Genomic DNA, 27055 nt, shown 5'->3' on the forward strand with positions numbered 1-27055 from the left:
CCCCGGAGGGGGCTTCGTTCGCCGCCGGACCGCGCGGGCGGGAGGCCGGAAGTGGCGGGGCCGCCATGGCGGCGCCCGGAGCGCCCGGGCCGGGCCCGGCTGCCAGCCCGCCCACGGTGCTGATGGCGGCCCGGGCCGAGCTGGCCGCGCCCTGCCGCCTCCTGCCCGCCGCCGGCGCCGCGCTCCGCCTGCAGCTCAGCGTGGAACCGGGAGCCCACGGCCGGCGCCGCTTCCGCCTGGGCCTGCGGCTGCCGGAGGCGGGGGGAGGCGCGGTGAGGGCGGGCGGGGAAGGGGAGGGGGCGGGGGAGGGGCCCGCGGCGGGGGTCGGGGGGTGGGAGGGGGCGGAGCTCGGGGGTTCCGCCGCCGAGCCCGGGATTGTCCCAGCGGGAGGGGTCCCGCGGCGGGGCCGGGGCTTGGGGAGTCCCGGGAGGGTTGGGAAGGACGGGACCCCCCCGGGATCGGCCCGTGGCCGTCCCCGGCCATGGACAGGGACAGTCCCGAGAGTGAGCGGGGGGCCCCGAGGGTCACCGGGGCACCCCCAGAGTGACCGGCGCACCCTGAGGGTCACCAGGGCACCCTGAGAGTGACCAGGGCACCCCGAGGGTCACCGGGGCACCCTGAGAGTGACCGGGGCACCCTGAGAGTGACCAGGGCACCCCAAGAGTCACCGGGGCACCCCCAGAGTGACCGGGGCACCCTGAGGGTCACCAGGGCACCCTGAGAGTGACCAGGGCACCCCGAGAGTGACCAGGGCACCCTGAGGGTCACCAGGGCACCCTGAGAGTGACCGGGGCACCCTGAGAGTGACCAGGGCACCCTGAGGGTCACCAGGGCACCCCGAGAGTGACCAGGGCACCCCCAGAGTGACCGGGGCACCCTGAGGGTCACCGGCGCACCCCCAGAGTGACCGGCGCACCCTGAGGGTCACCAGGGCACCCTGAGAGTGACCAGGGCACCCCAAGGGTCACCGGGGCACCCTGAGAGTGACCGGGGCACCCTGAGAGTGACCAGGGCACCCCGACGGTCACCGGGGCACCCTGAGAGTGACCAGGGCACCCCGAGAGTGACCAGGGCACCCTGAGGGTCACCAGGGCACCCCGAGAGTGACCAGGGCACCCCCAGAGTGACCGGGGCACCCTGAGGGTCACCGGCGCACCCCCAGAGTGACCAGGGCACCCCGAGAGTGACCAGGGCACCCTGAGGGTCACCAGGGCACCCTGAGAGTGACCGGGGCACCCTGAGAGTGACCAGGGCACCCTGAGGGTCACCAGGGCACCCCGAGAGTGACCAGGGCACCCCCAGAGTGACCGGGGCACCCTGAGGGTCACCGGCGCACCCCCAGAGTGACCGGCGCACCCTGAGGGTCACCGAGGCACCCTGAGAGTGACCAGGGCACCCCAAGAGTGACCGGGGCACCCCCAGAGTGACCGGGGCACCCTGAGAGTGACCGGCGCACCCTGAGGGTCACCAGGGCACCCTGAGAGTGACCAGGGCACCCCGACGGTCACCGGGGCACCCCCAGAGTGACCGGGGCACCCTATGGGTCACCAGGGCACCCTGAGAGTGACCAGGGCACCCCGAGAGTGACCGGGGCACCCTGAGGGTCACCGGCGCACCCTGAGAGTGACCAGGGCACCCCAAAAGTGAGCAGAACACTTCAGAAGTGGCCAGGGCGCCCTGAGGATGCTCAGGGGCACCCCAAAGATGTCCCAAGAGTGACCAGAACGCTCCAAGGGTGACCGGGGACACCCAAAGGGTGCCCGGGACCCCCCAGGAGTGACCGGGACCCCCCAGGAGTGACCGGGGACACCCAAAGGGTGCCCGGGACCCCCCAGGAGTGACTGGGACCCCCCAGGAGTGCCCGGGGTGTGCTGAGGGTGTGACCGGGCTCTCCCCGCGGCTCGGAGGGGTGTCCCAGCCCCGCGGTGACCCCACATTGACCCCTGTGCCCTGTGCCCTGTCCCTGTCCCCTGTCCCTGTGCCCTGTCCCTGTCCCTGTACCCTGTCCCCTGTGCCCTGTCCCTGTGTCCTGACCCCTGACCCCCTGTGCCCTGTCCCTGTCCCCTGTCCCTGTGCCCTGTACCCTGTGCCCTGTACCCTGTCCCTGACCCCTGTGCCCTGTCCCTGTGCCCTGTGCCCTGTCCCTGTGCCCTGTCCCCTGTGCCCTGTCCCCTGTGCCCTGTCCCTGTGCCCTGTACCCTGTGCCCTGTACCCTGTCCCCTGTCCCTGACCCCTGTGCCCTGTCCCTGTGCCCTGTGCCCTGTCCCTGTGCCCTGTCCCTGTCCCCTGTGCCCTGTGCCCTGTCCCCTGACCCCTGTGCCCTGTCCCTGTCCCCTGTGCCCTGTCCCTGTGCCCTGTACCCTGTGCCCTGTACCCTGTCCCCTGTCCCTGACCCCTGTGCCCTGTCCCTGTGCCCTGTGCCCTGTCCCTGTCCCCTGTGCCCTGTCCCCTGTCCCTGTGCCCTGTCCCTGTGCCCTGTCCCTGTCCCCTGACCCCTGTGCCCTGTGCCCTGTCCCTGTGCCCTGTCCCTGTGCCCTGTCCCTGTCCCCTGACCCCTGTGCCCTGTGCCCTGTCCCTGTGCCCTGTCCCTGTGCCCTGTCCCTGTGCCCTGTCCCTGACCCCTGTGCCCTGTCCCTGTCCCCTGTCCCCTGTCCCTGACCCTGTGCCCTGTCCCTGTGCCCTGTCCCTGACCCCTGTGCCCTGTCCCTGTCCCCTGTCCCCTGTCCCTGTCCCCTGTCCCCTGTCCCTGACCCTGTGCCCTGTCCCTCTGCCCTGTCCCTGTCCCCTGACCCTGTGCCCTGTCCCTGTGCCCTGACCCTGTGCCCTGTCCCTGTGCCCTGTCCCCTGTGCCCTGTCCCTGTCCCCTGTGCCAGCCCCTGGCCGAGTTTGACCTGCGGGACGTCTCCTACCGCGTGTGCGGCCCCACGAGCCACGAGCTGGAGCTGCCGCCGGCCGGAGCAGCGGGACTGGGATCCTCGGGATCCTCGGGATCCTCGGGAGCAGCGGGATCCTCGGGAGCAGCGGGATCGGGCTCAGCGGGCTCAGCGGGGACGGTGGCGCTGCGGTTCCCCGAGGAGCGCGAGGCCCAGCAGTGGTGGACGGTGCTGAGCAGCTCCCTCAGGGAGGCGCGGAGAGGTGGGACAGGGACAGAGGGGTGTGGGGACACGGGGACAGGGCTGGGGACAGGGGGACAGGGGGGTGTGGGGACAGGGGGACATGGGGACAGGGGGGTGTGGGGACACGGGGACATGGGGACACGGGGACATGGGGACAGGGGGGTGTGGGGACACGGGGACATGGGGACAGGGGGACATGGGGACGGGGGGTGTGGGGACACAGGGACAGGGCTGGGGACAGGGGGACATGGGGACAGGGGGGTATGGGGACACGGGGACAGGGCTGGGGACAGGGGGACAGGGCTGGGGACAGGGCTGGGGACAGGGGGGTGTGGGGACATGGGGACAGGGCTGGGGACAGGGGGACATGGGGACAGGGGGGTGTGGGGACACGGGGACAGGGCTGGGGACAGGGGGACATGGGGACAGGGGGGTGTGGGGACACGGGGACAGGGCTGGGGACATGGGGACATGGGGACAGGGCTGGGGACATGGGGACACGGTGCTGAGCAGCTCCCTCAGGGAGGCCCGGAGAGGTGGGACAGGGGGTGTGGGGACATGGGGGTGTGGGGACAGGGACAGGGGAACAGGGCTGAGGACATGGGGGTGTGGGGACACAGGGAGGGACGGGGGACAGGGTGGCACGGGGGTCACAGGGTGACACGGGGATGGGGTGACACGGGGGGGCCCAGGGTGACACGGGGACAGGGTGACATGGGGACAGGGTGGCACGGGGGGCACAGGGTGACACGGGGACAGGGTGACATGGGGGGCACAGGGTGCCACGGGGGGCACAGGGTGACACGGGGACAGGGTGACACGGGGACAGGGTGGCACAGGGGGCCCAGGGTGACACGGGGACAGGGTGACACAGGGGGCACAGGGTGGCACGGGGGGCCCAGGGTGACATGGGGATGGGGTGCCACGGGGGGCCCAGGGTGCCACGGGGGGCACAGGGTGACACGGGGACAGGGTGACACGGGGACAGGGTGACACGGGGACAGGGTGACACAGGGGGCACAGGGTGCCACGGGGGGCACAGGGTGACACGGGGACAGGGTGACACGGGCACAGGGTGACACAGGGGGCACAGGGTGACACGGGGGGCACAGGGTGACACGGGGACAGGGTGACACGGGGACAGGGTGACACAGGGGGCACAGGGTGCCACGGGGGGCACAGGGTGACACGGGCACAGGGTGACACGGGGACAGGGTGACACAGGGGGCACAGGGTGCCACGGGGGGCACAGGGTGACACGGGGACAGGGTGACACGGGCACAGGGTGACACACCAGCCCCGTGTGCCGGGGGGAGCCGATCCCTCGCCGTGAGCCCGGGCAGCTGCGGGGGTGTCCCCGCTGTGCCCCCGTGTCCCCTGCCAGCCCGGGGCCGTGCCGGGAGGGGCCGCCGGCAGCAGCGGGTGACGGCCCCTCCTCGCCGTGCCCCCGCAGCGCCCGACGGTGACGCGGGGACATCGCCGGTGCCGCCCGCGGCCGAGGCGGACCCGGAGGAGGCGCGGACCCTGGAGCTGGCGCAGAGAGGTAATCCCGGGAATCCGGGAATCCCGGGGAGCCGCGGGGGCCCCCAGCCCCACCGGGGCCACCCCCGGCCGCGTCCCGAGTGCCGCCTCCGCAGGGACGGGAGGCACGGCCCTGCCCGGGGAGCGATCCCGAGATCCCACCGGGGCCTGCCCGGGGAGCGATCCCGAGATCCCACCGGGGCCTGGGGCCGATTGTCCCGCCCCTGTCCTGTCCCCATCCCTGGCCCCGTCCCTGTCCTTGTCCCTGTCCCAGTCCCCGTTCCAGTCCCTGTCCCCGTCCCTGTCCCAGTCCCCGTCCCCTGGGAGCAGAGCCCGGGCCCCCCATGTCACCTCCTGTCCCCGCTGTGTTCCCGGGTGAGCCCCTCCCGCCCGGGGGGCTGGGACGTGTCCCCTCCCACTGTCCCCCCAGTGTCCCCCCAGTGTCCCCTGGTGTCCCCGCCCCCCCGGGGCGCTCTGGGTCCCATCCCGCTGTCCCCGTGTCCATCTCTCTGTCCCGGTGTCCATCCCTCTGTCCCGTGTCCATCTCTCTGTCCCGGTGTCCATCCCTCTGTCCCTGTGTCCATCCCACTGTCCATCCCTCTGTCCCTGTGTCCATCCCACTGTCCATCTCTCTGTCCCGGTGTCCATTCCTCTGTCCCGTATCCACCCCTCTGTCCCGGTGTCCATCCCTGTGTCCCCATGTCCATCCCACTGTCCCGTGTCCATCCCTGTGTCCCCATGTCCATCCCGGTGTCCATCCCTCTGTCCCGTATCCATCCCTCTGTCCCGGTGTCCATCCCGGTGTCCATCCCTCTGTCCCGCTGTCCATCCCTCTGTCCCGTGTCCATCCCTGTGTCCCCATGTCCATCCCGCTGTCCATCCCTCTGTCCCGGTGTCCATCCCTCTGTCCCGTGTCCATCCCTCTGTCCCCATGTCCATCCCGGTGTCCATCCCTCTGTCCCGTGTCCATCCCTCTGTCCCCATGTCCATCCCAGTGTCCATCCCTCTGTCCCGTGTCCATCCCTCTGTCCCCATGTCCATCCCAGTGTCCATCCCTCTGTCCCGTGTCCATCCCTCTGTCCCCATGTCCATCCCAGTGTCCATCCCTCTGTCCCGTGTCCATCCCTCTGTCCCGGTGTCCATCCTGGTGTCCATCCCTCTGTCCCCATGTCCATCCCGATGTCCATCCCTCTGTCCCGGTGTCCATCCCAGTGTCCATCCCTCTGTCCCGTGTCCATCCCTGTGTCCCCATGTCCATCCCGCTGTCCGTCCCGCTGTCCCCAGAGGAGCTGGCGCTGCGCCTGGCCGAGGCCATCGCCTTTGGGGACGAGGCTGTGGCGGCGCAGAGCGCGGCGGCGCTGGCCCGGCAGCACGCGGAGCTGAGCGTGCGCCTGCGGGACGGCCCCGCGCCCGACGTCAGGTGAGGCACGCCCTTCCTCCTCCTCCTCATCCTCCTCCTCATCCTCGTCCTCTGCCTTCCTCCTCCTCCTCATCCTCCTCCTCCTCCTCCTCCTCCTCATCCTCTGCCTTCCTCCTCCTCTTCCTCCTCCTCCTCCTCCTCCTCCTCCTCCTCCTCCTCCTCCTCCTCCTCCTCCTCATCCTCTGCCTTCCTCCTCCTCCTCCTCATCCTCTGCCTTCCTCCTCCTCCTCCTCCTCATCCTCCTCCTCATCCTCGTCCTCATCCTCATCCTCCTCCTCATCCTCATCCTCTGCCTTCCTTCTCCTCCTCATCCTCTGCCTTCCTCCTCCTCCTCCTCCTCCTCCTCCTCATCCTCTGCCTTCCTCCTCCTCCTCCTCCTCCTCCTCTGCCTTCCTTCTCCTCCTCATCCTCTGCCTTCCTCCTCCTCCTCATCCTCCTCCTCCTCCTCATCCTCTGCCTTCCTCCTCCTTCTCCTCCTCCTCATCCTCATCCTCTGCCTTCCTCCTCCTCCTCATCTTCCTCATCCTCTGCCTTCCTCGTCCTCCTTCCTCGTTCTCCCTCCTCATCCTCCTTCCTCATCCTCCTTCCTCATCCTCCTTCCTCATCCTCTGCCTTCCTCCCTGTTTCCCTTCTCAGCCCCTCCTTCCTCCTTCTGCTTTCTTTTTCTTCTCCTTTTCCTCCTTTTTCTCCTTTTCTTCCTTTTCCTTCTTTCTTCCTCCCCCTCCTCTTCCACCTCTGTCCTTCTGCTTTCTCCTTTCCTTTCTCCTCCTCCCCCCATCTCCATCCTCCTGCCTTCCTCCACTTCCTCTTCCTCCTCCTTCCCTTCTTTTTCTCCCTCCTTCTCCTCCCTCCCGCTCCCCTCCATTCCCCTATCACGGATCCCGGGGTTATCCCGGTGTTATCCCGGTGTTATCCTGGTGTTTCCTGGAATCCCCAGCACTCTGTATCCCAAATCCCATTGTTTCCCATTGTTCCCAGCACAGTGTCCTTTATCCCATGCTCAGTGTCCCAAATCCCAAATCCCATTGTTTCCCGTTGTTCCCAGCGCGCTGTGTCCTTTATCCCGTGCTCAGTGTCCCAAATCCCAAATCCCAAATCCCAGCGTTTCCCGTTGTTCCCAGCACTGTGTCCTTTATCCCATGCTCAGTGTCCCAAATCTCAGATCCCAAATCCCATTGTTTCCCGTTGTTCCCAGCGCGCTGTGTCCTTTATCCCGTGCTCAGTGTCCCAAATCTCAGATCCCAAATCCCATTGTTTCCCGTTGTTCCCAGCGCGCTGTGTCCTTTATCCCGTGCTCAGTGTCCCAAATCCCGTAATTCCCATAGTTCCCAGAATGCCATATCCCACATCCCATATCCCATATCCGGTATCCCATATCCCATTGTCCCACACCCCCTATCCCAAATCCTGTCATTCCCAGCGTGCCATACCCCATATCCCAGATCCCAAATCCCACTATTTCCAGTCATGCCCGCCTGCTGTACCCCATACCCCATGTCCGCTATCCCATATCCAATATCCCAGCTCCCCTATCCCAAATTCCGCTATTCCCTGTCATTCCCAGCGTGCCGTACCCCATACCCCATATCCCTTATCCCCTATCCCAAATCCTGCTGTTCCCTGTTGTTCCCAGCATGCCGTATCCCATATTTCATATCCCATACCCCCCATCCCAAATCCCAAATCTCGCTGTTCCCTGTCGTTCCCAGCGTGCCATACCCCATACCCCCCATCCCAAATCCCAAATCCCGCTGTTCCCTGTCGTTCCCAGCGTGCCATACCCCATACCCCCCATCCCAAATCCCAAATCCCGCTGTTCCCTGTCGTTCCCAGCGTGCCATACCCCATACCCCAAATCCCGAATCCCGCTGTTCCCTGTCGTTCCCAGCGTGCCATACCCCATACCCCCCATCCCAAATCCCAAATCCCGCTGTTCCCTGTCGTTCCCAGCGTGCCATACCCCATACCCCAAATCCCAAATCCCGCTGTTCCTGTCGGTCCCAGCGTGCCATATCCCATACCCCCCATCCCAAATCCCAAATCCCGCTGTTCCCTGTCGTTCCCAGCATGCCATACCCCATACCCCCCATCCCAAATCCCAAATCCCGCTGTTCCCTGTCGTTCCCAGCGTGCCATACCCCATACCCCCCATCCCAAATCCCGCTGTTCCCTGTCGTTCCCAGCGTGCCATACCCCATACCCCCCATCCCAAATCCCAAATCCCGCTGTTCCCTGTCGTTCCCAGCGTGCCATACCCCATACCCCCCATCCCAAATCCCAAATCCCGCTGTTCCCTGTCGTTCCCAGCGTGCCATACCCCATACCCCCCATCCCAAATCCCGCTGTTCCCTGTCGTTCCCAGCGTGCCATACCCCATACCCCAAATCCCAAATCCCGCTGTTCCCTGTCGTTCCCAGCGTGCCATACCCCATACCCCCCATCCCAAATCCCAAATCCCGCTGTTCCCTGTCGTTCCCAGCGTGCCATACCCCATACCCCCCATCCCAAATCCCAAATCCCGCTGTTCCCTGTCGTTCCCAGCATGCCATACCCCATACCCCCCATCCCAAATCCCAAATCCCGCTGTTCCCTGTCGTTCCCAGCGTGCCATACCCCATACCCCAAATCCCAAATCCCGCTGTTCCCTGTCGTTCCCAGCGTGCCATACCCCATACCCCCCATCCCAAATCCCAAATCCCGCTGTTCCCTGTCGTTCCCAGCGTGCCATACCCCATACCCCAAATCCCAAATCCCGCTGTTCCCTGTCGTTCCCAGCGTGCCATACCCCATACCCCAAATCCCAAATCCCGCTGTTCCCTGTCGTTCCCAGCGTGCCATACCCCATAGCCCCCATCCCAAATCCCAAATCCCACTGTTCCTGTTGTTCCCAGCGTGCCATACCCCATACCCCCCATCCCAAATCCCAAATCCCACTGTTCCTGTCGTTCCCAGCGTGCCATACCCCATACCCCCCATCCCAAATCCCAAATCCCGCTGTTCCCTGTCGTTCCCAGCGTGCCATACCCCATACCCCCCATCCCAAATCCCAAATCCCGCTGTTCCCTGTCGTTCCCAGCGTGCCATACCCCATACCCCCCATCCCAAATCCCAAATCCCGCTGTTCCCTGTCGTTCCCAGCGTGCCATACCCCATACCCCCCATCCCAAATCCCAAATCCCGCTGTTCCCTGTCGTTCCCAGCGTGCCATACCCCATACCCCCCATCCCAAATCCCGCTGTTCCCTGTCGTTCCCAGCGTGCCATACCCCATACCCCCCATCCCAAATCCCAAATCCCGCTGTTCCCTGTCGTTCCCAGCGTGCCATACCCCATACCCCCCATCCCAAATCCCAAATCCCGCTGTTCCCTGTCGTTCCCAGCATGCCGGTGGGGGTGGAGGACGCCACGTCCTCGGCCAGCATCACCCTGCGGGTGCAGCCCCACATCACCATCGGCACGCTCAAGGAGCAGGTACGGGGACGGCGGGGTCACCTGGGGTCCCCTGGGGGGGGATGGGGTCACCTGGGGGGGATGGGGTCACCTGGGGTCACCTGGGGTCACCTGGGGGTCACTGGGGTCACCTGGGGGGGGATCGGGTCACTGGGGTCACCTAGGGGGGGATGGGGTCACTGGGGTCACCTGGGGTCCCCTGGGGGGGGATGGGGTCACCTGGGGTCCCCTGGGGTCACCTGGGGGTCACTGGGGTCACCTGGGGTCCCCTGGGGGCTGAGCCGGACCCTGCTCTGGGGGAATCGGATTCCTGGGATCACCTGGGGCTCGCCTTGGCTTTTACCTGGGATCTGCCCCGAGGTTTCCCCAGGATTTCCCTTGGGATCGGCCCTGGGGTTCCCCTGGGATCTGCCCCGGGCTTTTCCCTGGGATCTCACCTGGGTTTTCCCCAGGATCTCCCCCCTGGGCTTTTCCCGGGATCTCACCTGGATTTCCCCCAGGACCTTCCCCGGGATCTCCCCTGGGCTTTCCCCCCTCTCCCCCAGGCTCTGCCCTGGTTCTCCCTGGGATCTCCCCCAGGCTCCCCCCTGGCCTTTCCCCCCTCTCCCCCGGGCTCTACCCCGGCTCTACCTGGGATCTCCCCCAGGCTTTTCCCTGGGATCTCCCCCAGGATTTCCCCTGGGATCTCACCTGGATTTCCCCCAGGATCTCCCCCAGGGCTTTTCCCTGGGATCTCACCTGGATTTCCCCCAGGATCTCCCCCAGGCTTTTCCCTGGGATCTCACCTGGATTTCCCCCAGGATCTCCCCCAGGCTTTTCCCTGGGATCTCACCTGGATTTCCCCCAGGATCTCCCCCAGGGCTTTTCCCTGGGATCTCACCTGGATTTCCCCCAGGATCTCCCCCGGGGCTTTTCCCTGGGATCTCACCTGGATTTCCCCCAGGATCTCCCCCGGGGCTTTTCCCTGGGATCTCACCTGGATTTCCCCCAGGATCTCCCCCGGGGCTTTTCCCTGGGATCTCCCCCAGGATTTCCCCTGGGATCTCACCTGGATTTCCCCCAGGATCTCCCCCGGGGCTTTTCCCTGGGATCTCACCTGGATTTCCCCCAGGATCTCCCCCGGGGCTTTTCCCTGGGATCTCCCCCAGGATTTCCCCCAGGATCTCCCCCAGGCTTTTCCCTGGGATCTCCCCCAGGATTTCCCCCAGGATCTCCCCCAGGCTTTTCCCTGGGATCTCACCTGGATTTCCCCCAGGCTCCCCCCCGGGCTCCCCCCCGGCCTTTCCCCCGTCCCCCCGGGCTCTGTCCCGGCTCTCCCGGGATCCCCGCGTGCCCCGCAGGTGTTCCGCGAGTACGGCTTCCACCCGCTGGCGCAGCGCTGGATCATCGGGCAGAGCCTGTGCTCGGACGGGCGCAGCCTGGGCTCCTACGGGATCCGCCGCGACGGGGACCCGGCCTTCCTCTTCCTGCTGTCGGCGCGGGCGGCGGGGCTGAGCCCGCAGCGCTACCGGGAGCAGCAGGCGCACGGCCTGCTCCGCGCCCTGGCGCTGGACGCGCCCGCCGACGCCGCCGGGGACGCGGGCACCTCGCCTGGCACAGGTACGGGGCACGGGAGTGGGGTTGTCATCATCATCGTCATCATTGGCATCATCATCATCGTCTTTCTCACCCTGCTCTTTCCTCACCCTGCTCCTTCCCCACCCTGCTCCTTCCCAATCCTGCTTCTTCCTCGCCTGGCACAGGTACGGGACACGGGAGCGTGGTTGTCTTCATCATCATCGTCATCATCGTCATCATCATCGTCATCATCGTCATCATCGTCATTTTCACCCTGCTCCTTCCTCTCCCTGCTCCTTCCCAATCCCGCTCTTTCCTCACCTGGCACAGGTACAGGGCACGGGATTGTGGTTGTCGTCGTCATCATCATCATCATCATCCTCCTCACCCTGCTGCTTCCTCACCCTGCTCCTTCCCCATCCCGCTCCTTCCTCGCCTGGCGCAGCTCCAGGGGCACGGGAGCCTCGTTCTCATCATCATCATCGTGCTCATTATCGTCATCGTCCTTATCCTCATCCTCTTCATCCTCACCCTGCTGCTTCCTCACCCTGCTCCTTCCTCACCCTGCTGCTTCCTCACCCTGCTCCTTCCTCACCCTGCTGCTTCCTTGCCTGGCGCAGCTATGGGGGCACGGAAGCCTCGTCCTCATCATCGTCATCCTCGTCATCATCCTCACCCTGCTCCTTCCTCACCCTGCTCCTTCCTCACCCTGCTGCTTCCCCATCCCGCTCCTTCCCCATCCCGCTCCTTCCTCGCCTGGCGCAGGTACGGGGCACGGGAGCCTCATCATCCTCATCATCATCATCATCATCATCATCATCATCATCATCATCATCGTTCTCATCATCATCCTCCCCCTCACCTTCATCCTGCTCCTTCCTCTCCTGGCACAAGTACAGGGAGAGCCCACGGGATCTTCATCCTCATCCTCACTCTGCTCCTTCCTCACGCTGCTCCTCCTTCATCATCCTCATTTTGCTCCCACTCCTGTTCCTTCCTCGTCCTCCCCATCCTGCTCCTTCCTCACCCACCTCTCCTCCTCTTCTTCCTCCTCTTCCTTCTCCTCCTCCTCCTCCTGCTCCCGTTCCCTCCCTCTCCTCTCTCCCCCTCCATGTTCCTCCCGTTCCCGGCCCTCCGTGTCCCGTTCCCGGCCGGTGCCAGCCCATCCCGTGTCCGGCTGTGTCCCCAGGCCGTGGCCCGGAGCCCCCGGAGCGGGTGGACATCGGGGACATGCGCGACCACCTGGACTCGCTGCAGCTCTGGGACGGCGCCGGGACCCCGCCCGCGGCCCCTGAGCCCCGCCCGCCCTCACCTGAGCAGGTACGGGGGGGTCCTGTCTGACCCCGATCCCAATCCCGATCCCAATCCCTGATCCCAATCCCTGAGCCCCGCCCGCCCTCACCTGAGCAGGTACGGGGGGGTCCTGTCTGACCCTGATCCCAATCCCAATCCCTGATCCCAATCCCTGAGCCCCGCCCGCCCTCACCTGAGCAGGTACAGGGGGTCCTGTCTGACCCCGATCCCAATCCTTGATCCCAATCCCTGATCCCTGCCCGCCCTCACCTGAGCAGGTACGGCGGGGTCCTGTCTGACCCCAATCCCAATCCCAATCCTTGATCCCAATCCCTGAGCCCCGCCCGCCCTCACCTGAGCAGGTACGGGGGGGTCCTGTCTGACCCCGATCCCGATCCCAATCCCAATCCCAATCCCGATCCCAATCCCTGAGCCCCGCCCGCCCTCACCTGAGCAGGTACGGGGGGGTCCTGTCTGACCCCGATCCCAATCCCTGATCCCAATCCCTGATCCCAATCCCTGAGCCCCGCCCGCCCTCACCTGAGCAGGTACGGCGGGGTCCTGTCTGACCCTGATCCCAATCCCGATCCCAATCCCTGATCCCAATCCCTGATCCCAATCCCTGAGCCCCGCCCGCCCTCACCTGAGCAGGTACGGCGGGGTCCTGTCTGACCCCGATCCCAATCCCGATCCCAATCCCTGATCCCAATCCCTGAGCCCCGCCCGCCCTCACCTGAGCAGGTACCGGGGAGTCCTGTCTGACCCCGATCCCAATCCCGATCCCAATCCCGATCCCAATCCCCGATCCCAATCCCTGATCCCAATCCCTGAGCCCAATCCCTGAGCCCCGCCCGCCCTCACCTGAGCAGGTACGGGGGGGTCCTGTCTGACCCCGATCCCAATCCCTGATCCCAATCCCCGATCCCAATCCCAATCCCGATCCCAATCCCTGAGCCCCGCCCGCCCTCACCTGAACAGGTACGGCGGGGTCCTGTCTGACCCTGATCCCAATCCCGATCCCAATCCCTGATCCCAATCCCTGATCCCAATCCCTGAGCCCCGCCCGCCCTCACCTGAGCAGGTACAGGGGGCTCCTGTCTGACCCTGATCCCAATCCCAATCCCGATCCCAATCCCTGCTCCCGCTCTCTGAGCCCCGCCCGCCCTCACCGGAGCGGGTTTGGGATGGGGGGGGCTCCCAGCCCATTCCCCATTCCCCATTCCCAGAGTTCCACGGAGAATCCCAGCTCAGCCCAGACCCCGTTCTGGTCCCGGTGTCCCAGGGCAGGCACTGCCCCGGTGCCCGTTCCTGATCCCATTCCCGTTCCTGTTCCCGTTCCCATTCCAGGCGGGCTGGCCGTGCCCCCGGTGCCCGTTCCCGTTCCCATTCCAGGCGGGCTGGCCGTGCCCCCGGTGCCCGTTCCCATTCCCATTCCTGGCGGGCTGGCCGTGCCCCCGGTGCCCGTTCCCATGCCCGTTCCCGTTCCAGGCGGGCTGGCTGTGCCCCCGGTGCCCGTTCCCATTCCCATTCCTGTTCCAGGCGGGCTGGCTGTGCCCCCAGTGCCCGTTCCCATTCCCATTCCCATTCCTGGCGGGCTGGCCGTGCCCCCGGTGCCCGTTCCCATTCCCGTTCCCATTCCAGGCGGGCTGGCCGTGCCCCCGGTGCCCGTTCCCGTTCCCATTCCAGGCGGGCTGGCCGTGCCCCTGGTGCCCGTTCCCATGCCCGTTCCCGTTCTCATTCCCATTGCAGGCGGGCTGGCCGTGCCCCCGGTGCCCGTTCCCATGCCCGTTCCCGTTCTCATTCCCGTTCCAGGCGGGCTGGCCGTGCCCCCGGTGCCCGTTCCCATTCCCGTTCCCATTGCAGGCGGGCTGGCCGTGCCCCCGGTGCCCGTTCCCATGCCCATTCCCATGCCCGTTCCCGTTCCCATTCCCGTTCCAGGCGGGCTGGCCGTGCCCCCGGTGCCCGTTCCCATTCCCATTCCAGGCGGGCTGGCCGTGCCCCCGGTGCCCGTTCCCATTCCCGGCGGGCTGGCTGTGCCCCCGGTGCCCGTTCCCATTCCCATTCCAGGCGGGCTGGCCGTGCCCCCGGTGCCCGTTCCCATGCCCGTTCCCGTTCCCATTCCCATTGCAGGCGGGCTGGCCGTGCCCCCGGTGCCCGTTCCCATGCCCGTTCCCGTTCCCATTCCCATTCCTGGCGGGCTGGCCGTGCCCCCGGTGCCCGTTCCCATGCCCGCTCCCGTTCCCATTCCCATTCCCATTCCAGGCGGGCTGGCCGTGCCCCCGGTGCCCGTTCCCATGCCCGTTCCCGTTCCCGTTCCAGGCGGGCTGGCCGTGCCCCCGGTGCCCGTTCCCATGCCCGTTCCCGTTCCCATTCCCATTCCAGGCGGGCTGGCCGTGCCCCGGTGCCCATTCCCATGCCCGTTCCCATGCCCGTTCCCATTCCAGGCAGGCTGGCCGTGCCCCCGGTGCCCGTTCCCATGCCCGTTCCCGTTCCCATTCCCATTCCAGGCGGGCTGGCCGTGCCCCCGGTGCCCGTTCCCATGCCCGTTCCCGTTCCCATTCCCGTTCCAGGCGGGCTGGCCGTGCCCCCGGTGCCCGTTCCCATGCCCGTTCCCGTTCCCGTTCCCGTTCCAGGCGGGCTGGCCGTGCCCCGGTGCCCGTTCCCATGCCCGTTCCCGTTCCCGTTCCAGGCGGGCTGGCCGTGCCCCCGGTGCCCGTTCCCATGCCCGTTCCCATTCCCATTCCCGTTCCAGGCGGGCTGGCCGTGCCCCCGGTGCCCGTTCCCATGCCCGTTCCCGTTCCCATTCCCGTTCCAGGCGGGCTGGCCGTGCCCCCGGTGCCCGTTCCCATGCCCGTTCCCGTTCCCATTCCCGTTCCAGGCGGGCTGGCCGTGCCCCGGTGCCCGTTCCCATGCCCGTTCCCGTTCCCATTCCAGGCGGGCTGGCCGTGCCCCCGGTGCCCGTTCCCATGCCCGTTCCCGTTCCCGTTCCCGTTCCAGGCGGGCTGGCCGTGCCCCCGGTGCCCGTTCCCATGCCCGTTCCCGTTCCCGTTCCCGTTCCAGGCGGGCTGGCCGTGCCCCCGGTGCCCGTTCCCATGCCCGTTCCCGTTCCCGTTCCAGGCGGGCTGGCCGTGCCCCCGGTGCCCGTTCCCATGCCTGTTCCCGTTCCCATTCCCGTTCCAAGCGGGCTGGCCGTGCCCCCGGTGCCCGTTCCCATGCCCGTTCCCGTTCCCGTTCCCATTCCAGACGGGCTGGCCGTGCCCCCGGTGCCCGTTCCCATGCCCGTTCCCGTTCCCGTTCCCATTCCAGGCGGGCTGGCCGTGCCCCGGTGCCCGTTCCCATGCCCGTTCCTGTTCCCGTTCCCATTCCAGGCGGGCTGGCCGTGCCCCCGGTGCCCGTTCCCATGCCCGTTCCCATGCCCGTTCCCATTGCAGGCGGGCTGGCCGTGCCCCGGTGCCCGTTCCCATGCCCGTTCCCATTCCCATTCCCGTTCCAGGCGGGCTGGCCGTGCCCCGGTGCCCGTTCCCATGCCCGTTCCCGTTCCCGTTCCCGTTCCAGGCGGGCTGGCCGTGCCCCCGGTGCCCGTTCCCATGCCCGTTCCCGTTCCCGTTCCCGTTCCAGGCGGGCTGGCCGTGCCCCCGGTGCCCGTTCCCATGCCCGTTCCCGTTCCCATTCCCGTTCCAGGCGGGCTGGCCGTGCCCCGGTGCCCGTTCCCATGCCCGTTCCCGTTCCCGTTCCAGGCGGGCTGGCCGTGCCCCCGGTGCACGTTCCTGAACAAGCCCACGCGCCCCGGCTGTGAGATGTGCAGCTCCCCCCGGCCCGAGGGGTACCGGGTGCCCGGGGGGCACCGCCCCGACCCCGCAGAGCAGCAGCGGCTGCAGAGGGAGCAGGACGGGACCCGCCAGTGCCAGCAGGTGCGGGATCGGGGGGATCAGGGATCGGGGGGATCAGGGATCCGTGGGGCCGGGGATTGGCGGGGCTGTGGAGCCGGGGATCCGTGGGGTCAGGGATCCGTGGGGCCGGGGACTGGTGGGATCTGGGAAATCAACGGGATTGGGGATCCAGCAGCGTCAGCAGGTACAGGATCAGTGGGGTCAGGGATCAATGGGATCCAGGGTGCGGGATCGAGGAGGATCCAGGGGTGCCGGGATTTCGGTGGATCCAGCAGTACCAAGATTGGGGGATCCGGCAGTACTGGGAGCGTCTGGGGGGATCCAGCATTGGGGGATGGGGACACCGGGATCCTCTGGGGACACTGGGAGGATCTTCTGGGGACACCGGGAGCCTGTGGGGACACCGGGATCCTGCAGGGATGGGGACACCGGGAGCCTGCAGGGATGGGGACACCGGGAGCCTGCGCCGTTCCAAGGAGCGGGACGGGGAGGGGACACACCCAGGGACCCCCCGAGTCCCATTCGGTGCCGTGGCTGTGCCGGGGATCGGGGATCCGGTGCCCGGGATGGGACCCCCCGGGGACAGGAATTGGGATGATCTGGGAGTAACGGGCTGGAGTTGAGAGGGACCCGGTGGGATCAGGGATCCACCGGTCCTGGGGTCAGGGTGCAGCCGGCAGCACCGGGATCAGGGATCGGGCATTGGGCAGTGCCGGGATCAGGGATCCGTCTCTCTGTCCCTCCCCTGCACCAGCCCGGGAGCTGTTGGGTTGTTCCCATTCCCGGGATCCATCCCCATTCCTGGGATCCATTCCCGTCCCTGTCCTCATTCCTGGGATCCATCCCCGTTCCCATTCCTGGGACCCATCCCTGTCCCCATTCCCGGGATCCATCCCCGTTCCCGGGATCTGTTCCCATTCCCGGGACCCATCCCCGTTCCAGCGCCCCCCCAGGAGGGGGTCCCGGGGGCTCGGGGGTCCCGGTGGGCACTGACGGATCCTTCTCCCTCTCTCCCTCTTTCCCTCTCTCCCTCTCCCTCTCTCCCGTCCGGACCCCGCCGGGAGCAGGGACGGAGCGAGGACGGCTCCGACGGGGCCCTGCAGGGATTCCTCCACCTCTGCTCCGAGCTCGGCTGACCCGGGACACCCCGGAACTCCCCCAAAACCCCCGGGACCCCCCGGGACCCCCCGGAACTCCCCCAAAACCCCCCCAAAACCCCCGGGACCCCCCCAAAACCCCTCAGGACTCCCGGGACTCCCCGAGACCCCACTGGGACCCCCCCAGGACCCCTCAAGACCCCCTGGGACTCCCCAGACCCTCCTGACCCATGGGACCCCCAGGACCCCCTGCACTGGGGGGTTTGGGGGGGATGTGCTGCTCGCTCGGGGGGCTCGGGGGGTCCCCGGGGTGGGGGGGAGGGGCCGGGCCGGTCACTGCCCCCCCGGCATTGTCCCCTGGGGGGTGGGGCAGCTTGGGGGGGGGGCTCAGGTTTGGGGGGCCTCTGGGGGGCTCGGGCTGGGGGGTCCCTGAGGCTATGGGGCTCCTGGATGGGGGGATCTCAGGTCTGGGGGTCTCAGCTTTGGGGTCTCTCAGGTGTGGGGGTCTCAGGTTTAGGGGTTCCAGGTTTGGGGGTCTCAGGTTTGGGGTCTCTCAGGTTTGGGGTCTCTCAGGTTTGGGGGTCCCAGGTTTGGGGGTCCCAGGTTTGGGGGTCTCAGGTTTGGGGTCTCTCAGGTTTGGGGATCCCAGGTTTTTGGGTCTCAGGTTTGGGGTGTCTCAGGTTTGGGGTCTCTCAGGTTTGGGGGTCCCAGGTTTGGGGGTCTCAGGTTTGGGGTCTCTCAGGTTTGGGGTGCCTCAGGTGTGGGGGTCTCAGGTTTGGGATCTCTCAGGTTTGGGGTGTCTCAGGTTTGGGGCCTCTCAGGTGTGGGGGTCTCAGGTTTGGGGTCTCTCAGCTTTGGGGTCTCTCAGGTTTGGGGGTCTCCGCTTTGGGGGTCTCTGAGTCCTCGCTTGGCACTGTGGGAATGGGGGGGGGTGTCTGGGGGGTCTCCACTGAGCTGTGACCCCGGATTTGGGGGCCCCGGTTCTGCCACCCCATTAAAGCCTCGTCCCACCCACGGCTCCGGCGGCTCCGTCTGTGGGGAGGGGGCGGGGGGGGGTCGGGATCGGTGCTGGGGGGGACTGTGGGGATCGGGGGGCACCGGGGCAGGGGGGACCCGTCCCCAGCCGGATCCTGGGGAGCCCCCAGAGCGTTTCCGGGGGGGGGGAACCCCTCCAAGTGTCCCCAGAATGTCCCTGGGAGCCCCTGGTGAGTTGGGGACACTCGGGGACACGGCTCAGGGCCGGGACAGCCTTGCCCTTCCCCTTTTCCCTTTTCCCCTTTCCCTTCCCTTCCCTTTCCCTTTTCCCCCTTCTCCATTTGCTTTCACCCTTTCCTCATTTCTTCCCTTTTCCCCTTCTCCCCTCTCTCTTTTCCATTTTTCCCTGTTTTTCCCTTTTCTGCTCCTCCTCCTTTTCCCGTTTTCCCCTTCCCCTTTTCCTCTTCCCTCCCCGGGGCCGTTCCTGGCCGGGGCTGTTCCCGTTCCTCACTGGGACCGTTCCATGACCTCCCAACCGGGCTCGTTCCCCACTGGGGCCGTTCCCATTCCCCGCTGGGGCCGTTCCCATTCCCCCGCTGGGGCCGTTCCCATTCCCCCACTGGGGCCGTTCCCATTCCCCGATGGGGCCGTTCCCATTCCCCGCTGGGGCCGTTCCCATTCCCCTGCTGGGGCCGTTCCCATTCCCCCACTGGGGCCGTTCCCATTCCCCACTGGGGCCGTTCCCATTCCCCTGATGGGGCCGTTCCCATTCCCCGCTGGGGCCGTTCCCATTCCCCGCTGGGGCCGTTCCCATCCCCACTGGGGCCGTTCCCATTCCCCCACTGGGGCCGTTCCCATTCCCCACTGGGGCCGTTCCCATTCCCCGCTGGGGCCGTTCCCATTCCCTGATGGGGCCGTTCCCATTCCCCGCTGGGGCCGTTCCCATTCCCTGCTGGGGCCGTTCCCATTCCCACTGGGGCCGTTCCCATTCCCTGATGGGGCCGTTCCCATTCCCCGCTGGGGCCGTTCCCATTCCCGCTGGGGCCGTTCCCATTCCCCGATGGGGCCGTTCCCATTCCCCACTGGGGCCGTTCCCATTCCCCACTGGGGCCGTTCCCATTCCCCACTGGGGCCGTTCCCATTCCCCACTGGGGCCGTTCCCATCCCCGCTGGGGCCGTTTCCATTCCCCGCTGGGGCCGTTCCCATTCCCCTGATGGGGCCGTTCCCATTCCCTGATGGGGCCGTTCCCATTCCCACTGGGGCCGTTCCCATCCCCGCTGGGGCCGTTCCCATTCCCGCTGGGGCCGTTCCCATTCCCTGATGGGGCCGTTCCCATTCCCCGATGGGGCCGTTCCCATTCCCCACTGGGGCCGTTCCCATTCCCCACTGGGGCCGTTCCCATTCCCCACTGGGGCCGTTCCCATTCCCTGATGGGGCCGTTCCCATTCCCCACTGGGGCCGTTCCCATTCCCCACTGGGGCCGTTCCCATTCCCCGCTGGGGCCGTTCCCATTCCCTGATGGGGCCGTTCCCATTCCCCACTGGGGCCGTTCCCATTCCCCGCTGGGGCCGTTCCCATTCCCTGATGGGGCCGTTCCCATTCCCCACTGGGGCCGTTCCCATTCCCTGCTGGGGCCGTTCCTATTCCCACTGGGGCCGTTCCCATTCCCCGATGGGGCCATTCCCATTCCCCACTGGGGCCGTTCCCATTCCCCGCTGGGGCCGTTCCCATTCCCCACTGGGGCCGTTCCCATTCCCTGATGGGGCCGTTCCCATTCCCACTGGGGCCGTTCCCATTCCCTGCTGGGGCCGTTCCCATCCCCACTGGGGCCGTTCCCATTCCCCGATGGGGCCGTTCCCATTCTCCACTGGGGCCGTTCCCATTCTCCACTGGGGCCGTTCCCATTCCCCACTGGGGCCGTTCCCATCCCCGCTGGGGCCGTTCCCATTCCCCACTGGGGCCGTTCCCATTCCCCGCTGGGGCCGTTCCCATTCCCTGATGGGGCCGTTCCCATCCCCGCTGGGGCCGTTCCCATTCCCCGCTGGGGCCGTTCCCATTCCCCGATGGGGCCGTTCCCATTCCCCGATGGGGCTGTTTCCATTCCCCGCTGGGGCCGTTCCCATTCCCGATGGGGCCGTTCCCATTCCCCACTGGGGCCGTTCCCATTCCCCGCTGGGGCCGTTCCCATCCCCCACTGGGGCCGTTCCCATCCCCCACTGGGGCCGTTCCCATTCCCTGATGGGGCCGTTCCCATTCCCCGCTGGGGCCGTTCCCATCCCCGCTGGGGCCGTTCCCATTCCCACTGGGGCCGTTCCCATTCCCCGCTGGGGCCGTTCCCATTCCCCGCTGGGGCCGTTCCCATTCCCCGATGGGGCCGTTCCCATTCCCGCTGGGGCCGTTCCCATCCCCCACTGGGGCCGTTCCCATTCCCCACTGGGGCCGTTCCCATTCCCACTGGGGCCGTTCCCATCCCCCACTGGGGCCGTTCCCATTCCCCGCTGGGGCCGTTCCCATTCCCTGATGGGGCCGTTCCCATTCCCCGATGGGGCCGTTCCCATTCCCTGATGGGGCCGTTCCCATTCCCCTGCTGGGGCCGTTCCCATCCCCGATGGGGCCGTTCCCATCCCCTGATGGGGCCGTTCCCATTCCCTGATGGGGCCGTTCCCATTCCCCGATGGGGCCGTTCCCATCCCCGCTGGGGCCGTTCCCATCCCCACTGGGGCCGTTCCCATCTCCTGATGGGGCCGTTCCCATTCCCCGCTGGGGCCGTTCCCATTCCCCGCTGGGGCCGTTCCCATCCCCGCTGGGGCCGTTCCCATTCCCTGATGGGGCCGTTCCCATTCCCCACTGGGGCCGTTTCTCGCCGTTCCCTTTCCCTGCCCCGTTCCCGCTCCTCGCTGGCACCATCCCACCCCCGTTTTCCTGGTTGTTTTCCCCGTCCTTTCCCCGTCCTTTCCCCGTGTTTTCCCCGTCCTTTCCCTGTCATTTCCCCGTCCTTTCCCCGTCCTTTCCCCGTCCTTTCCCCGTGTTTTCCCCGTGTTTTCCCCGTCCTTTCCCCGTCCTTTCCCCGTCCTTTCCCCGTCCTTTCCCTGTCATTTCCCCGTCCTTTCCCCGTCCTTTCCCCGTGTTTTCCCCGTCCTTTCCCCGTCCTTTCCCCGTCCTTTCCCCGTCCTTTCCCCGTCATTTCCCCGCTGTCCCGGTTCCCCGCAGGCGCTGGAGGCGGAGCGGCAGCGGAACTTCCAGCAGCTGCTGCGGGCGGAGGAGGCGGAGCTGGTGCCGAACCCGGAGCCGCTGGAATGCGGGATCTGCCTGCAGCCGGTGCCGGCGGGCCGGGGGGTGCTGCTGCGGGACTGCCTGCACAGCTTCTGCCGGTACCGGCGCCCGGCACCGCCGGGACACCCCCACACAGCCCCGGGACACCCCCACACAGCCCCGGGACACCCCCGACACCCCCCTGACACCCCCGGGACACTCCCGACACCCCCACACAGCCCCGGGACACCCCCGACACCCCCCTGATACCCCCGGGACACCCCCCTGACAGCCCCGGGCCCCCCATCCACTGCCGGGACCAACCCCTGACACCCCTGGGACACCCCTGGGACACCCCCTGACACCCCCCTGACACCCCTGGCACACCCCTGGGCCCCCCATCCACTGCCGGGACCAACCCCTGACACCCCCAGGACACCCCCGGGACACCCCCAGACACCCCTGGGACCAACCCCTGACACCCCCGGGACACCCCCGGGACACCCCCGGGACACCCCCAGACACCCCCAGACCCACCAGGACATCCCCGACATCACCGGGACACCTCCAGCACCCCCGGGATGCCCCCGGACCCATAGGAACCCCCCCGGGACCCCCCCGGGACCACCCCCAGCATCCCCAGACCCACCCCAGGACCCCCCCCCCCCCACCTTTGCAGTGACACGGCCCTGGGACCCCCCCCCCCCGAATTGCCAGGGCCGGTGCCAACATCCCCCAGCCCCAAAGTGACCACACTGAGCCCCCACCCCCACAGTGACCGGCCCCAAGAGCCACCCCGAGCCCCCAGAGTGCCCAGTGCCCATCCCCGAGCCCCCCACACCATCCCAGTGCCCATCCCCGAGCCCCCCCAGCCCCCCAGTGCCCATCCCAGAGCCCCCCCACACCATCCCAGTGCCCATCCCTGAGCCCCCAGAGTGCCCCAGTGCCCATCCCCGAGCCCCCCACACCATCCTAGTGCCCATCCCCGAGCCCCACAGCCCCCCAGTGCCCATCCCCGAGCCCCCCACTGACCCAGTGCCCATCCCCGAGCCCCCAGAGTGCCCAGTGCCCATCCCCGAGCCCCCACAGCCCCCCAGTGCCCATCCCCGAGCCCCCCACACCACCCCAGTGCCCATCCCCGAGCCCCCACACCATCCCAGTGCCCATCCCCGAGCCCCCAGAGTGCCCAGTGCCCATCCCTGAGCCCCCCACACAGCCCCAGTGCCCATCCCCGAGCCCCCCCAGCCCCCCAGTGCCCATCCCCGAGCCCCCCAGCCCCCCAGTGCCCATCCCTGAGCCCCCCACACCACCCCAGTGCCCATCCCCGAGCCCCCAGAGTGCCCAGTGCCCACCCCCGAGCCCCCCAGCCCCCCAGTGCCCATCCCCGAGCCCCCCACACCATCCCAGTGCCCATCCCCGAGCCCCACAGCCCCCCAGTGCCCATCCCCGAGCCCCCAGAGTGCCCCAGTGCCCATCCCCGAGCCCCCCACACCATCCCAGTGCCCATCCCCGAGCCCCCCACACCATCCCAGTGCCCATCCCCGAGCCCCCGCAGCCCCCCAGTGCCCATCCCCGAGCCCCCCACACCATCCCAGTGCCCATCCCCGAGCCCCCGCAGCCCCCCAGTGCCCATCCCCGAGCCCCCCACACCATCCCAGTGCCCATCCCCGAGCCCCCGCAGCCCCCCAGTGCCCATCCCCGAGCCCCAGAGTGCCCCAATGCCCATCCCCGAGCCCCCCAGCCCCCCAGTGCCCATCCCCGAGCCCCCCCAGCCCCCCAGTGCCCATCCCCGAGCCCCCGCAGCCCCCCAGTGCCCATCCCCGAGCCCCAGAGTGCCCCAGTGCCCATCCCCGAGCCCCCCAGCCCCCCAGTGCCCATCCCCGAGCCCCCCACACCATCCCAGTGCCCATCCCCGAGCCCCCAGAGTGCCCAGTGCCCATCCCCGAGCCCCCCACACCATCCCAGTGCCCATCCCCGAGCCCCCCACACCATCCCAGTGCCCATCCCCGAGCCCCACAGCCCCCCAATGCCCAGTGCCGAGCCCCCCCCAGGGTGACCCCGCTGTGCCCAGGGAGTGCCTGCGCCAGGTGATCACCTACAGCGAGGAGCCGCTGGTGCCCTGTCCCTTCCGCGATGCCACCTACGCCTGTGCCAGCCACCTGCAGGAGCGCGAGATCCGCGCGGTGCGTGGGGCTGGGGGTGCTGGGGGGTCCCGGAGGGGGTCCCGGAGGGGGTCCCAGAGGGGTGTCAGTGTCCCAGGCGTGTCCCAGGGTGGGTGTCAGCAATCCGGGGGTCCCCGCGGGTGGGTGTCAGTGACTCCGGGTGTCCCAGGGTGGGTGTCAGTGCCCCGGGGTGTCCCTGGGGTGTCCCAGGGTGGGTGTCCGTGACCCAGGGTGTCCCAGGGGTGTCCCATGGGTGGGTGTCAGCAACCCGGGGGTCCCGCGGGTGGGTGTCAGTGCCTCAGGGTGTCCCAGGGTGGGTGTCCGTGCCCCGGGGGTCCCCATGGGTGGGTGTCAGTGACTCAGGGTGTCCCCATGGGTGGGTGTCAGTGCCCTGGGGGTCCCACGGGTGGGTGTCAGTTACACAGGGCGTCCCAGGGTGGGTGTCAGTGCCCCGGGGGTGTCCCAGGGGTGTCCCATGGGTGGGTGTCAGTGCCCCGGGGGTCCCGCGGGTGGGTGTCAGTGACTCAGGGGGTGGGTGTCAGTGCCCCGGGGCTGTCCCAGGGGTGTCCCATGGGTGGGTGTCAGTGCCCCGGGGGTCCCGCGGGTGGGTGTCAGTGACTCAGGGGGTGGGTGTCAGTGCCCCGGGAGGTCCCAACGCCCCCCGCCTGGCAGCTGCTGTCCCCCGAGGAGCACGCGCGGTTCCTGGCGCGGGGGCTGGCGCTGGCCGAGCGCCGCAGCCGGAACAGCTTCCACTGCCGCGGCCGCGACTGCCCCGGCTGGTGCTTCTACGAGGACGCCGTCAACGAGTTCCCGTGCCCGGTGTGCGGGGCCCTCAACTGCCTCCTGTGCAAGGTGAGCCCGGGGGGGTCCCGGGGGGGTCCCGGGGGGTCCCGGGGGGTCCCGGGGCTGCCAGCGCTGACCCCGCCCGTCCCAGGCCATCCACGAGGGCCAGAACTGCCGCCAGTACCAGGACGAGCTGCAGCTGCGGGCGCTGGACGACGCGGCCGCGCGACAGACGCGGGACATGCTGCAGGTGCGGGGCTTGGGGGGGCGCTGGGGGGGGCCCGGGGGGGTCCCCGCGGCCCTGACACCCCCCCCGTGCCCCCCCAGACGCTGGTGCAGCGGGGGGAGGCCATGCACTGCCCCACGTGCCGCATCGTGGTGCAGAAGAAGGACGGGTGCGACTGGATCCGGTGCACCGTGTGCCAGACCGAGATCTGCTGGGTCACCAAGGGACCCCGCTGGGGGCCGGCGGTGAGGGGGGGCTCAGGGGGGGGCTCAGGGGGGGCTGGGGGGGGCTGGGGGATCCAGGGGGGCCGGGGGGATCCAGGGGATCCAGGGGGATCTGGTGCACCGTGTGCCAGACCGAGATCTGCTGGGTCACCAAGGGACCCCGCTGGGGGCCGGCGGTGAGGGGGGGCTCAGGGGGGCTCGGGGGGTCCCAGGGGGCTCAGGGGGGCTCAGGGGGACTCGGGGGGGTCCCAGGGGGTCCGGGGGGATCCAGGGGATCCAGGGGGATCCGGTGCACCGTGTGCCAGACCGAGATCTGCTGGGTCACCAAGGGACCCCGCTGGGGGCCGGCGGTGAGGGGGGGCTCAGGGGGGCTCGGGGGGTCCCAGGGGGTCTGGGGGGCTCAGGGGGGGCTGGGGGGTCCCAGGGGGTCTGGGGGGCTCAGGGGGACTCGGGGAGGTCCCAGGGGATCCGGTGCACCGTGTGCCAGACCGAGATCTGCTGGGTCACCAAAGGACCGCGATGGGGACGGGGGGCTCAGGGGGGTCCTGGGGGGTCTCAAGGGGTCCCGGGATGAGGGGGGGTCACCAAGGGCTGCGCCGGGGGCTGTGGGGGAGGGAGGGTCGGGGGCCAGGGGAGCCCTGGGGCGAGCTCCGGGGGGGCTGGGGGACCCCAGGGCCACCAAGGGCCGCAGAGCTGGCCAGGGCTGAGGGGGGGCCGGGGGGGCCTGGGGGGAGCAAGGAGGGGCACAGGGAGGCGAGGGGACACAGAGTGACCCCAGGCTGGGCTCCCAGCTGACCCCTGACCCCTGGGGGGACACAGAGTGACCCCAGGCTGGGCTCCCAGCTGACCCCTGACCCCTGGGGGGACACAGAGTGACCCCAGGCTGGGCTCCCAGCTGACCCCTGACCCCTGACCCCGCAGGGCCCCGGTGACACCAGTGGCGGCTGTCGCTGCAACATCAACGGCCAGAGGTGCCACCCCCAGTGCCAGAACTGCCACTGACCCCCAGGGCACCCCCAGGACACCCCCAGGACACCCCCAGGACACCCCCGGGGACACCGAGGGAGCGGCGGAGGCAGCGCCCGGCTCCGGGCCCGGAGACGCCCGAGGGCTCCGGGAAGGGCCCCGTCCGTGGGGCCGGAGGGAGAGCGGGCACGGGGCCAGGGCCGGACGGACAGAGGGACGGACAGGACGGACACCGGGCCAGGGCCCACGGACACGGAACGGCCTCAGGGCCCCGGGACGGCTGCGGGCGCTCTGCTGGCACCGGGACCCGCGGGGGGCACGGCCCGGGGGGGCCAATAAAGCCACTGAGGGCCAGAGCCTGGCACGGGGGCACCGGCGGGGGGGGACGGGGACAGGGGGTCACCCCGGGGGGGGATGGGACAGGAATGGGGACAGGGGGTCACCCTGGGGGGGGGGATGGGGACACGGGGGTCACCCTGGGGGGGGGATGGGACAGGGGGGTCACCCTGGGGGGGGATGGGACAGGGACGGGGACAGGGGGGTCACCCCGGGGGATGATGGGACAGGGACGGGGACGGGGACAGGGGTCACTCCCCGGTGTGGGTCAGGGGGAGCTGGAGCTCAGTGAGACCCCAAAACCAGCGGGGACAGCGGTGGGGACACGGCCCCGGCACCGCCTGGCCTGGCCTGACCCACGGCCTGGCCTGACCCACGGCCTGACCCACACCCCGGACACAGCCAGCCCCACAGCCCCACCCCCAGCCCCCCAGCCCGGACAGAGCCAGCCCCACTCACACACCCACCCCCAGCCCCATATCCAGCCCCACACCATGGATGCAGCCAGCCCCACATCCAGCCCCACAGCCCGGACAGAGCCAGCCTGACCCACAGCCCCACATCCAGCCCCACAGCCCGGACAGAGCCAGCCTGACCCACAGCCCCACATCCAGCCCCACAGCTCGGACAGAGCCAGCCCCATATCCAGCCCCACACCACGGACGCAGCCAGCCCCACGTCCAGCCCCACAGCTCGGACAGAGCCAGCCCCACTCCCACCCCCAGCCCCACAGCTCAGACAGAGCCAGCCTGACCCACAGCCCCACCCCCAGCCCCCCAGCCCGGAC

At 68.7% G+C, this 27055-nt stretch overlaps 1 protein-coding gene across 1 annotated transcript; it reads left to right on the forward strand.

Moving 5' to 3' along the window:
• The first annotated feature begins 82 nt into the window (after positions 1-82).
• On the forward strand, positions 83-26286 carry SHARPIN (SHANK associated RH domain interactor). Its single transcript, XM_069005694.1, has 14 exons — positions 83-272; positions 2874-3135; positions 4570-4659; positions 5922-6057; positions 9437-9527; positions 10847-11105; positions 12253-12383; positions 16094-16267; positions 21530-21690; positions 23643-23754; positions 24406-24585; positions 24668-24766; positions 24844-24987; positions 25888-26286. The coding sequence occupies exons 1-14, from the start codon at positions 123-125 to the stop codon at positions 25966-25968; spliced, it is 2070 nt and encodes a 689-aa protein (XP_068861795.1). The 5' UTR covers positions 83-122; the 3' UTR covers positions 25969-26286.
• Positions 26287-27055: the final 769 nt, after the last annotated feature.

This window comes from Aphelocoma coerulescens, chromosome 2 (assembly GCF_041296385.1).
Source record: "Aphelocoma coerulescens isolate FSJ_1873_10779 chromosome 2, UR_Acoe_1.0, whole genome shotgun sequence".
NCBI classification, from domain to species: domain Eukaryota; kingdom Metazoa; phylum Chordata; class Aves; order Passeriformes; family Corvidae; genus Aphelocoma; species Aphelocoma coerulescens.

Excerpts from the sequence above, each read along its gene's own strand:
- SHARPIN (XM_069005694.1), top strand. The coding sequence starts at position 123 with ATGGCGGCCCGGGCCGAGCTGGCCGCGCCCTGCCGCCTCCTGCCCGCC. Across the intron at positions 16,268-21,529 it reads GGACCCGCCAGTGCCAGCAG|GCGCTGGAGGCGGAGCGGCA; the intron begins GTGCGGGATCGG and ends GGTTCCCCGCAG. Across the intron at positions 24,586-24,667 it reads TCAACTGCCTCCTGTGCAAG|GCCATCCACGAGGGCCAGAA; the intron begins GTGAGCCCGGGG and ends CGCCCGTCCCAG.